The sequence below is a fragment of the Ixodes scapularis genome, unplaced genomic scaffold, assembly GCF_016920785.2.
Source record: "Ixodes scapularis isolate PalLabHiFi unplaced genomic scaffold, ASM1692078v2 PGA_scaffold1__304_contigs__length_218370807, whole genome shotgun sequence".
Taxonomy (NCBI): domain Eukaryota; kingdom Metazoa; phylum Arthropoda; class Arachnida; order Ixodida; family Ixodidae; genus Ixodes; species Ixodes scapularis.
The window spans coordinates 199,992,506-200,005,319 of record NW_024609846.1 but is presented as its reverse complement, the minus strand read 5'-3'; the positions used below and the strand labels follow the sequence as shown (position 1 = coordinate 200,005,319).

Sequence of the window (12,814 nt, the reverse complement as noted above, 5' to 3'; positions counted from 1 at the left end):
AAAAAAGAGCGTTTGAAACAATTAAGTACCAAAATCTGCTACAAAAATTAGTCATTTGGAATCAGAGGGAACGCGCTGAAAATAATTCGTAGTTATTTATAATGAAAAAATTGTAAGGGTGCAGGCGAGCTGGTGGAAGTTAACAATAATTTTGTTTAACCCGAGACTGGGGTATTTCGGAAAAGGGACGAGAAGAAAAGAGGCCACAATATACAACACTACATGATTGTAAGTCAAAGTTGGCACCCATTTGACACGGTGTTCCGCAAGACTTTATCCTTGGGCCTTTATTATTTCTTTTATATAGAAATGACATTGTGACTATACCCATATCACGCAATATTATTTTTAATGCTGATGATACGAACGACTTTTTTCAAGTAGAGACCTGCTTCATCTTAAAAAGTTTCCAATAACTGGCTGGAAAATTAATCTGCTTGGTTAAAATATAATCAGTTGCTTTTATAACGCTAGTAAAACAAGATATATAATTTTTAAATCTAAAATTAAACCAGTTTCCTATTACTTAAATATTTGTTTAGAAGGAGTAAGAATTAAGTGCGTAAGAACACTTAAATTTATAGGTGTGTTGTTTCAAGAGTCCCTCAATCAGATTCAACATATTGAGAAGAATTTGAGATGCTGTTTATCAAGAGCAGTAGGGTCATTGAATGAGCTCCGTAAATTCTTACCAAAGTGCTTAAAGTCACAACTGTACTACACTCTTATTTATTCACAGATGATATATATTATAATAGAATCAGGTACAACTACAACAAAAAACAACTATAAGCAAGGTATTTGTACTGCAAAAAAGGCCGTTCGTTTTATTCGAAACCTCCAAAAATATGATCGCCCAATGCCACCTTTTCGCGAGTATAAGGTATTGACTGTAGAGCAAATAACCTAGAGCACAGAAAATAAATCACTATTTCTAAAACGTATTAAAAAACAGAAAACTACAGTCTGCGATGTAGCCATTACATAAAAAGCAAGGTTCGTACAAAGTATGGCTTCCAGCAACTTTCGTATCTTATTCCAGACACACTCAATACACACCCTACCATAGTTTAAATGGTGCAAAACAACGATTATTTTCGGACATTCAAAGATAACATTGGAACATATATTTTGAAGTCTCACATGATCTACAGTTCGTATCCCGACTTTTGAGTTGCATTCAATTATATTTTGTGCAAATGCCCGTCGGTAAAAATAATTCATTTAAGTGTTTGTTTTGTTTTCTGCTGAGTGCAGTAAAAACTAGGGGCTGGGGTCCCGTCAGCCCAGCCCCCAACACTTCTTTTTGTCTGAATAAAAGACTACATATATACATACATATATCGGCGTAAATCCCCGCAACTGCTTTTGGAGTCAGTAAAACCAGCGCCTCCACAAACGGTAACGTTTGTAAATTTATGAAAATGTGCAAGCGTCCCCTACTCGCAATAATGTCATTTAGCCACTGCGAGGTAACATGAATATATCAACAAATAAATGAAGTGCGCCACAAAGTCGGATTCGGAGTCGTCATGCGAATGCATGCAGATGAATGGTTTTGGCTACATAAAAACGGACCCCATTTTCTCTTTGTAAATTTATGAAAATCACCTAAACCCTTCACACTAGATAATGACAAACTCTGAAACTTTGGCATTTGGTTCAAACCGCTAGCGCTACATTTTGGTGGAGACAAAGCGTTTGACCATGCAGAGTTTGTTTTTTGCGGTAACGAAAAAGCCTAATTTTTCTCAGAGACGCACGGTACATATTAGTTTGGAGCTTATTTGTGCCAAGGATATAGTTCTAAATAGTGCTACACACGTAAAAAAACTAGGTCGCCCACAAAAAGGAACGAAACTTTTTTTTTATTGTATTTGAAAACAGGCAAGTTGTCCAGAGTTGGACAATTTCTCGCAGTTAGAATTCTAAACCATTCCTGCATTTTGAAATGAAATCTATTGAAGCATTAGACTATGAATCATGCTTCATTACTAATTTTCTTAATGCAATATACTGAGAAAGTTACTCAAATGTTAAAACTGCGTTGCATTTCTGACGTTCCAGTGCCTGCTCTTGTTATTTATGAGACTGCTTCCTGCTCGGACTACAGAGTGAAGACGCACTTTATGCGGCATGTCTTGTGTTGTGTTCCGTGGAGACGACCTAGAAAGTTCTGCACACCTGTTTTTCCATGCCAAAGTAAATGAAGCTCTTTAGAGCGATAAAGAGCACCGAATGCTCCGCAGCTCTGAGGGCAGCGTTCTGAACGTTCAATATAAAGTATGCTAAAGGGTACCTCAATACAGCATTTGCCACTGAAAGGTTGTTTTTCCCAATAAATATAACAAAGCTGGAACTGAAATGTAGGCTCTCTAGCGTTGTCTCGTCGCAAGGAAGCAGAAGGCTGCACAAGACTTCGTAACGCGCTTGACTGCAACCAAAGACAAGCGTGTGATGGGAGGAAAGTCGGCGCACACACCTTGGCGTTGGCGGCGTCGGCCTTGTGGCAGATGAGACAGCAGACGTGGCTGTAGAAGAACTTGAAGCTGTGCGCCAGGATGTTACCGATGTTGGACAGGCAGAGCAGCATGAGCGGGATACCCACGATGGCGTACAGAATGGTGACCACCTTGCCCTCGGGCGTCTTGGGCGCGATATTGCCGTACCCTGCGCACAGGAGAATCGCCTCCCCTGTAAAGGGCAGCTGAGAGCCACCTAAGCTGTGCCAGAGTATCGACATTCGCCGATTGTATTGTGGACACTGACATCTTTGTGTCCAAGTGCAGATCAAATAACCCATTTCTAAAGAAGCGTTACTTTGATCAATCCTCTTTCTATAACCCCTTCATTCGTTTGTTGTTGTTGTTGTTGTACTATTGAGAATGAGAAAAAGGGAATGCCGGTCCGGGGAAAACACTCGTGTAGGCTAAGAGAAGTGAGGGAAAAAGAAGAGGTGGGTTACGATGTGACTCCAAGTTTCAGTCGTACTAGGTATATACTATTGTTTATGGGGTCGGAAACGTACGATATCTGAGCATATTGTTTGCTTAGTCAATAAATTAATGTAGGGATTAGTTGAAGACGTGTCGTTAGGCCCGTAATCGCAAAATTTCTACAGTATCATAGCCTCCCTTATATCGACAAAGCCTGGCAGGTCGTTACGAGAAGCGGCCGCCGAAATAGAAAAGGTGGAGCGGCAGACAACGGATGAGAGGAGGGCCACGTGACTGGCGCCTAGCTGCGGCGAGCCGCCGAAACACACTTCTCCTGAGCGAACAAGTGTGTTTCGGGTCCTCGCCGCTGCAAAAGCTGTGCTGACGTCCAGGTTTCCGAGAAACGGCTCTTTGATGTCCTGTGCTAAAAAGATCCTCGCGCTCCAAATATGGCTCCGTCGTCGAACTGCCAGGCTTTTAAGTATGGAGGTGGCTATGACAGTATATACGGCCCCATCTTATACATCCAGCCACCCAACTCGCATGTGATAGGAACAGGTGCACCCCACGTGTGTGCATAAATCATTTAAACTTCATAGATGGACCTAAAAAGGTCACGTGATGCACGAGAGGGAAATACACGACCATTCGACAGGCCTCGTTACGAGGGCGACATTGTTATTTTTTCAACTTTCCGTATGTGGAAGTAACGTTATCTGCGCTTGTTTCGCAAAGAGTAAAAAACGGTGGTCACATTTGTAACTGCATCTAGTTTTTATTGACTATAAAGAAGAAAGACAAAGACCGAGTCAGCGAACTAGTCAAGCATGGAATCGAAAATCTATCATGAACGTCGCTGCGTCAAGAGTCACACCACACAGGCAGGCTGCCGTCGTTTAAAGGCTCGCAATCAACGACATTTTCTATACCACGAATCAGGACGTTTTCTCCACCCAAAAGAGGGACAAGCCCCAACAAAAAGCAAACGTTTGCACTCAACTCCACACAACTCAAATAGGCTCCCGGCTGTCAGAAGCGAAGAGGAAGAGTACGCCCAAGATTTTCGGAATAAAAAAATAAAAAAAACGAAAGAAGAAAAAGCAGATATCGCGAACATGCTGAATGACTCAACGGCGTCTGAAGCATATACCGAATAGGCCGTTAAAACCATATGTGACTTCGAAAACTCTTTGGAGGTTGTCGATGGATCAGCCTTCCCTAATCCGGAGCTTTAAACGCTAAACTCGTTTTTTTTTTCTAATTTTTTTATTTTTTTTTTATTTTATTGTGTTGAGATTTTGAAAGTTCACTGTGTTTCTCCTATTTCCGTTTTTGCTTGTCTCGTTTTTGTTATTTCCCTTGTGTGTGTGACTGCATCAGCTCGCCAGCGCAATAACTCTCATCCTATACGTTTTTACATGCTTTTTCGATAATTCAACCGCAATTGCTTTTTTTCTTTTTTCCTGTTTTTTTTTTTTTTTTTTTCAAACAGGATCCCCTTACGGTACAATTTGCAACCGCATTTTCCGCGCAACAGCCAATGCACTTACACGTGTGCGGCTGCCGAGCAGTTCGCAACCCAAGTTTGTGCATCTGTGCCCTGAGTTAAGAGGTTTATCCACTTCATACTCAGCTTCCTTCCCGTCTCCGAGCAAAGTGTGTCGCGCGGGCAATCCGCAATGACTGCTTCAAGCGTTATTGGGGCTGGCCCTAGATGTGCGCAAATAAAACTCGTCCGCTAACCTTGAGCTCTGCGTACTTCTCTCTGACCTTCTCGAATGATTCGGCCTGCTCTGGCTACCGTATGTCTTTTTTGTTTTTTTTTTCCTCCTCCGCCCATACATGACTTGCATTGTTGTCACGTCACGATGATGCACTCAGCGGTTTGGGATGACCATGACGCTGAGTGCGTATCGGTTGCGTGTGACGTGCAGGCCATGTATTGATTCGAACGTTCAGCGCGGTGCACAAATGCTTTCATAGGGAAGTTATTCGCCCGGCCACGTTGCAGCAAGGCCACCTCAATGGCCTCTGATGCGACGTCAATGCAAGCTAAGTGACCGGCCTCGTCGCAGCGCAACTTTTTCGACTGGCGAAGAGATCAACAAATGCGAGACGTTTCTGGAAATTAATTTGATATCATATATTTAATTACCTGTCTGATTCAGGCAGCTTTATGTTGGGTTTTCTTGTGATTGTTTCTAATCTCCACATGAATACAAAGTAACAGAACACAAGCTTCAACTTGTCTTCTGTTGCTTGAAGTCGCCGCTAAATTGGCACCCGTGGCGCCGTTTCCCCCGGGAATGTGTTCAATTTTGTTGTTCGAATGATGCAGGACAAAAGGGTTTCGTCGCACTTGTCTGGTACTTTAAACTTGCCAGGCCCGAATTTCGAACACGCTTTAGGACAGACTATAATATCTGTGTTAGGTAAAGCTTAAGTGTATGTTGTGAAATCAGTCGTTATACTAACCTGCACGATGTATACACGATTGCAAATTAACGTTTTTCCCGCCTTTCCAATTAAATTGACGTATTCCATACCTTGGAAGTGGCCCCTGCACTAGGCCAAATTTTCTAATAACAAAACCCAACGTGGTGTGGTGATTTATATACTTACTGCCTTTTAGATTCCTATCATTCCTTGATTGCTTCAGTTCAAACTAATAATAAAGCATCAATAATAACAGTCGTTATTCAAATGCAGCATTAGCAAATAAAGACATTTTAGCGAAGTACATTAATGTCCAGTTGTTTTCTATTACGACTTTCTCTAGCGCAAGGGGGCTTATATAAACGAACACGCTGTATTCCCAGAAATGTGTGCCATCGTATGCTTGCGTCATCTCTTAGAGGGTTACGGCAGCGCTCCCGTAGAAGCCTATGCATTCACTATACAAATGTCTCCACAACATCTAACCGGTAAGCTTTGAACAATTTGACATGTTACTACTCCATTCTATTATATACCGCTATTTTTGTGCCAAATTGTCGTGACGATTACATGTAAAATGCAAGTTCGTCACTCGAATAAACGTGTTTATTGATTGCCAGATAGCGCTCAAGCTAATCGAAGTGTACAGTTTATTCTTGGGTATAAATAAATCATTATGATTGTATAAATTAAAAAGGATTCCTCCCCAATATCATGGCAAATTCTGTAGTGTTTGAGATCTTTAATACATCTGTAAAAGTAGATAAATCGGAGGCACCTCACGCACATTCTTGAGAATCAGCGAAGTTTAAACGAACACAATTTAAAAATAAACGGAAATGCAAGATTTGTCATTAGACTGAAGTAAACACGAAGAATTAATATTGATCTTGGTGCATTTCATTTTTTCTCAAACTTATTATCTTTTGCTCCTGACACCAACTAGCATAATAAGTATGCACTCGTTCTCGTGTAAAGGCCTATGATCATTTGCAGTATTCTGCTACTGGCATCTTTACACTAGCAAACAAAAACTGCTGCTTTATATTAACATTACAATTATATTAACACAATTTCTTTTAAGTAATCTTCCTCATTATTAATCATAACAAAGGTACTTTTATTGTAAGAAATGGGAGCACTGCCATGAATAAACGATTTATCAGGTTATTATTACGGCGATGAAGGAAGGCAAAATGAACGGCAAAAAGGACGAGCACAGTGAATGTTAAGTTCTTGTGAACTTAACATTTACATGTAAAAAGTAACATTTAGGCATCTACTAGATGTCTACATTACCTTAATTGTCCCAATCGCCCTTAACACGAACAGCAAAAAGAAATCGTGAGAAGGACACATTGAAATGTCCTAATGATATCACATTGCTCGAAGAGGGCCAAACCCCATGATTTTTCAATAGCACCGCCTTCTATTCATTTCGTCGCCAATTGAGGACTCGGCCGATCTCAAAACATCCCCGGACAAAGCGTGGGTGGCCAAATTTGAAATGATTAACGAAGGCCTGGAAACAGTCGAACCATGACCACTTCGAGGCAACTTTTCTCCAAGATGGCTCACTTGAGAACATTTTCTATAGCAGCGCCTCGCAGTCAAAAGCTATACATTTTTTATTTAGTGACCAGTTGAGAACTCAGTCGATTTCAAAAAGTTCCTGAATGAGACGCGCGTGTCCGAATTCGGAATGATTAACGAATGTCTGAGAATAATCAAACCATGTCTACTTCGGGACAAGTTTACTCAAAGAGAGCGCATTTTAAAAAAAAATTGTCCGTAGAAGCAACTTATAGTCGAGGGCCACGTTTTATTTCGTCACCAGCTAAGTTTTCAGCCGACATTAATGAGATTCAGGATGAGGCGCGGGTTTCAGAATTTCAAAGGATGGACGAGTGCGTCAATACGACCGAAACATTCCCACTGTGAAACCGGTTTTCTCAAAAAGAACTCGATTTGAATTTTTTTTCTATAATATTAGTATCTGCTAGAGGAATCTAAATTTTATATTCCGACTTTATTTGCTAAGTAGATTATCATAAAAATAGTTCTCTGGGCAGGCCTGTGTGTCCAAATATAAAAAAATGAACGAATGCGTAAAAATTGTCGAACCGTCCCCACTTTAGGACCGTTTTTTTTTTTTAAGAATTCATTTTGAAGTGTTTGCCATAGTACCTGGATATGCTAGAAAGGTTCACAATTTATATTCAGCATATGTTTAGAGATCCAGTTGTCCTGAAAAGAAGAGTTCGCTCGCGAGACGCGTGTATCTAAGTTTCAAAGGAAGAACGAATGCGTAAAAACGGCCGAACCACCCCCGCTTTGAGACCGGTTGTCTCAAAAAGGGCTCATTTTGAAGTATTTGCCATAACCGACTCAAAGGCTCTTTATGTCATATTTCACCTTCAATTGGGAACTGGGTTGTCCTAAAAAAGTTTCCCGGCGAGGTGCAAGTATCATATTACCTTGCTGATACAGTGCTGTCTCGTTAATATGGACACCACCTTGGTTGAATGTGTTGTCCCGTCCCCTGTCTTTGCGTATATAACTCTTTCTAAACCTAGATCATTACCAACGCGCTCACTAGCAAGTGTCATAATTTGAGTTGTCCATAACGAGACAAAATGCATGAATTTCTCGTTTTTCCCCCAAATGTTGTCCATATAGTGGGGTATATTAATGGGGTCCATACAAACGAGTCATGACGGTACCACTTTGGTTAGAATTTTTGACGCCCTGAACAAGCATTACTCACCCAGAGGGTCGGGGGTGGTGGCCAACTTCAGTTCTTCCTTTTTTTTTTTTTTGCGGCATCGGCTCGACGAAGAGCTGTGACGGAGTTCATCGCATCGCTACAGAAGCTTGCCGACGACTACAGGTTGGCAGCTTTCTGCAAGCGGATGCTACGGGATCAAATTGTGAGTGGCGTCAAAACGTCATAATGCTGACTAGATTACTGAAAACAGCCGAGCGGGATTTTAAGGCCGCAAGAAATACCGCCATTGCCATGGAGGCTGCTCGGAAAGTCCCCGTGCATAATGCGCCCAACTAGCTCAGGCGGAGCATGGTTGCGGAATCCGAGAGTGTTGTGAAGATGAAGCAGCAGGCAAGTGGTTTCTGTTTGTGGAGGAAATCGTCTGGCCCCTCGATGCCGGCATGTGAGAAGCGTCTGCTACAAGTGTGAGCGGGAGGGCATTTGGTGAGAGTTTGCAAATCAAGTGCGTCTCAAATAGGAAAGTGAGCCCCCGGAACGGACCACGACCCGTCCACAACCCGGACGACGAGGTGGCAGCGTCGAATGACAGGCCGAGAGCGCACGAAGCAGCGTACAACATATGGATATGTTAAGCGGCCGGACCACAGCCACTGTGTGCTAAAGTTGTGGTCAACGGAGTGACATTGGACATGGAGTTGGATGCCGGCGCCAGTGTATCAACCATCAGAGAGAGCAAGTTTACTCAGCTTTTTCCCTCAACGACGCTGGAGCCATCGGACAGGACGTTCAGCTCAGGAGTTTGTGTGTGTGTGTGTGTTTGTTTGTTTGTTGTTGTTTTTTTTGTTTTTTTGCGAAATGATGCCGGTGATGGTCAAGCTTCAGGCAACTGTTAACTCGGCGAGGCCGAGAGAGTGCTGCCCCTATTTGTCGTGAATGGCCCGTGTCCTACACTGTTCGGGAGAAGCTGGATGAAGGAATTCAAGCTACGAATAGCGAAGTCAGCAGAAGTCATCCACACTGTGGCGTCCGTAAGAGACGCTGTAAGCCAGTTTCAGGCAGTATTGTCGGTAGGGCTGGAGGCTTTTGACGGCGTTGCGGCCCATATTATTGTGCAAGTTGCTAGGCCCCAATTTTTCAAGCCGCGGGTCGTTCCGTTTGTGCTCCGAGACAAATTTATAGATGAATTGCATAGGATTGAGGCTGAGAGCGTCATGCGACCGGTGAAGACATCCGAATGGGCCGCACCCATTGTTAACGTACTGAGGCACGATTGCCGTGCTCGCCTGTGCGGCGATTTTAAGATAATGGCCAATCCCGTGATTGTGTTAGAGTTAGGGTGACCACCTTCCTGCCGGTGGAATGCGGGACACCCTGACCGGGGGGGGAGGAGGGGGGGAGGAGAGTAAGAGGAGGACGGTATTTTCACGACTCAAGAATTAAGTATGAAGGGAAATTCACCAACGCGCACACCCCGAAATCCTGAAAATTGTACGCGGCAATTAAACTAAGATAAGTTTCATTCACAGTGATATACTTTTGTTTTTTATCATGGTAAATATTTTATTAAAATTATCTAAGTTGAAAACATAAAGATCGACTGCACCAGACCCCAATGCATCAAAAGGAAATAAAAAAAAAACAGTAAATATTTTTCGGCTTATTGTTTCCTGTCGATATTTACTCTTATATTAACATGTTCCGACACAAAAATAAAACCTTATGTTATTGTTTTTTTGACCGTTGTGAGTTGCAGGTTTTTTGCCTTCTGTGACCGGTCTTCGCTAAAAACAAAAACAAAAACAGAAAAGCTTTCCACAACAACCCTTTTGCATGATACAGTGTGATTTGCAACTAAATACAATAGTTTGTTTTTCAGCTTTCGGCGAGCAATTTTCGCTTGCAATATTTTTCCATCAAGGGGAGAGGCACAACGGCGCATGTGCGTCAGTCTCCCTCAAGAACGACGGTTGCTTCTCGCAGTGCTTGGCAAGAAAATGACATACCATCGAGATTCACACATATATCAGCGACCTCCGCGGTTCCCCGTTGCCCGTTGTTCGGAAGCGCCATAATTCGCGCAGTGAATGTTACGAGAATGTGAAATGCGGGACTTTTTGAAGATTTGGGAATTTCTTGCGGGACGCGGGACGCGAGCCCTCTATGCGGGACAGTCCCGCGAGTCGCGGAACGGGTGGTCACCCTAGTTAGAGTCGTATCCGACCCCTCGCACCGAGGAGTTGTTTGCAAGGCTAATGGTGGGAGCCAAGTTTATGAACCTCGTATCAGCACGAGAAGCTGCACGAAGACTCGCAGGCGTATGTGACTATAAGTTCCCGAAAGGCCTGTGCCAGTTTACCAGACTTCCCTTGAGGTGTCGTCAGCCACAGCGTTATTTCAGCGGAAGATGGAGAACCTGCCACACGACCTTGACCATGTCACGGCATACTTTGACGCTATATGGGTGACCGGCGCCAATGACAACGACCATTGGAAAAATGTGTGTGAAGTCCTTGGTAACGTAGCAGCTTGGGCGAGTTCGTTGCTCATATTAACACACACTACAGCACACTGAAGCTGTATCAGTACACCATCTTCAAACCTGGCAGAAAAAGAGAAAAATTGTTAGACGTCTAGGAGATCGGTGCGCGTGATTCGGGAAATTTGGTAATGCAAGGGGAAGAAGAAGACAAAGTACATAAAAACAAGTTGTCAGTCAGCGCGGTTCGTTTGAATTTTGCTTTCTTCTTCTGTGTAAGGAGTGAGTGTACGTTTGCTTTAGTGCGCTGTAGTGTGTGATAAGAAGTCCTTCGGTTACTGAAAAAAAGCGAGATTGCGGCTGAAGCTTTCGAAAGGCGAGTTCCTGGCACTCATGGTGGAGTATCTGGGGCACGTCATCAGTTGATAGTGGAGCTTGTTGGTACATACTCGTATATATATTTGACAGCTTGAACCAGGGGAAGATATAGAGAAATTGAGACAGGAGAGAATAGACAGCTGACCACCAACGATTATTTAGTGGGAACTTCTTTTTCCTTGCGTGTTTTCAGACACCAACAAAAATTATTACATATTAAAACCTATTATACTAATATAATAATGCATGTGTATGTTTACAAAATTTTCACATTACCTAAACCTAAACTAATATTTTAAATTCACCCGCCACAAGCTCATACTGCCATTTTCTGGACCATGACGCACCGTAGATATTGTCTCTCCTTTTTGTGAATAGTGATGGACGGGGTGCTGACGCACCCACTCGCTTGTTCTTCGATAGCAAGCGCCTCGAGCATCTCGCGCGCATGAGTATTGTTATTGCTGGCTAGGATGGTTATGTCCTTGAACGCTGCACTGCAGTGGCAAGTCCTGCAATGAGCTGCAAGATGCCCTGCCGACGTTCCTTTAAGGGATGCTGCGTGCTCGCGGGCTCTGTCGTTAATGCATCGGCCCGTCTGGCCGATGTAGCACTTCCCGCATGAAAGGGGAATGTTGTAAACCACTCCTGTCATGCATGGTACATATTGTGTTCTGTGGGCAATGTCGCACGTTTTTTCTTTGCCTGTTCTGTTGTGTATTGGGTCTCGGGTAGCGCCGCAATTGTGTGACTTATTCCTGGGGGCATGCGGAAAGATCATCGCAAGTAATCTGACAGATACAAGGGTCACAGCCATCTACCGATATGTGGACGATTTTTTAGTACTTTGTGCCACAGAAGGTGACGACCAGAGTGAAGAATGCAAGGATACTATTCTGCAAGTGTTTCAAGAAAGTTTCCCCGAATTGGTGTTCACACATGAATCACCTGTGGACAAAAATATCAAATTCCTAGACCTCGCGCTAATTTTCCAACAAGGGCACGTTTGCTAGAGGTACGAACCCCGGTCAGCAAAAGGGTTTCTGCCGTTTACCTCTGGCCACTCAAGAACTATTAAGAGAGGTATCGCCAGCACGGCGTTAGTTTCTGCCTTAAACAAATCATGTAAACACCAGATAGGGCAGAGCTTTGGAAAACAGATGTCACGATTACGCAATTCGGGACACCCAACAAGTATCTTGGTACCCGTTTGTGAGGCCATCTGCAGAAACTTGAAGAGTGCAAAGTCGGGCAAAAAAGTAAACGAGGAAACCCGAAGGAAGATCGCTGTGCTACCATACGTTCACGGGATTACGCACAAATTGAAAAAGATCGATGCGAGGAATGAGATCCAAGTAGTATGCTCCGCGCCTAACAAAGCGTACTCCATGTGCAGACGAGTTAACAACAGAACAGGCAAAGAAAAAACGTGCGACATTGCCCACAGAACACAATATGTACCATGCATGACAGGAGTGGTTTACAACATTCCCCTTTCATGCGGGAAGTGCTACATCGGCCAGACGGGCCGATGCATTAACGACAGAGCCCGCGAGCACGCAGCATCCCTTAAAGGAACGTCGGCAGGGCACCTTGCAGCTCATTGCAGGACTTGCCACTGCAGTGCAGCGTTCAAGGACATAACCATCCTAGCCAGCAATAACAATACTCATGCGCGCGAGATGCTCGAGGCGCTTGCTATCGAAGAACAAGCGAGTGGGTGCGTCAGCACCCCGTCCATCACTATTCACAAAAAGGAGAGACAATATCTACGGCACGTCATCAGTTCTGCTCGTCTGCAACCGAATCCTACCAAAACGTAAGCCGTGTTAGCAGCACCCGCTCACCCCGGGATGTAAA

At 43.6% G+C, this 12,814-nt stretch overlaps 1 protein-coding gene across 1 annotated transcript in view; it reads right to left on the bottom strand.

Annotated features, from left to right (window-relative positions):
- The window catches only part of LOC8041409 (potassium channel subfamily K member 15), a 275,384-nt gene that overhangs the window by 12,298 nt on the left and 250,272 nt on the right, over positions 1-12,814 (bottom strand). Inside the window, exon 2 of the mRNA XM_040223608.2 lies at positions 2,483-2,670. Coding sequence (XP_040079542.1) covers positions 2,483-2,670 — 188 coding nt within the window. The remainder of the gene's footprint in view (positions 1-2,482; positions 2,671-12,814) is intronic.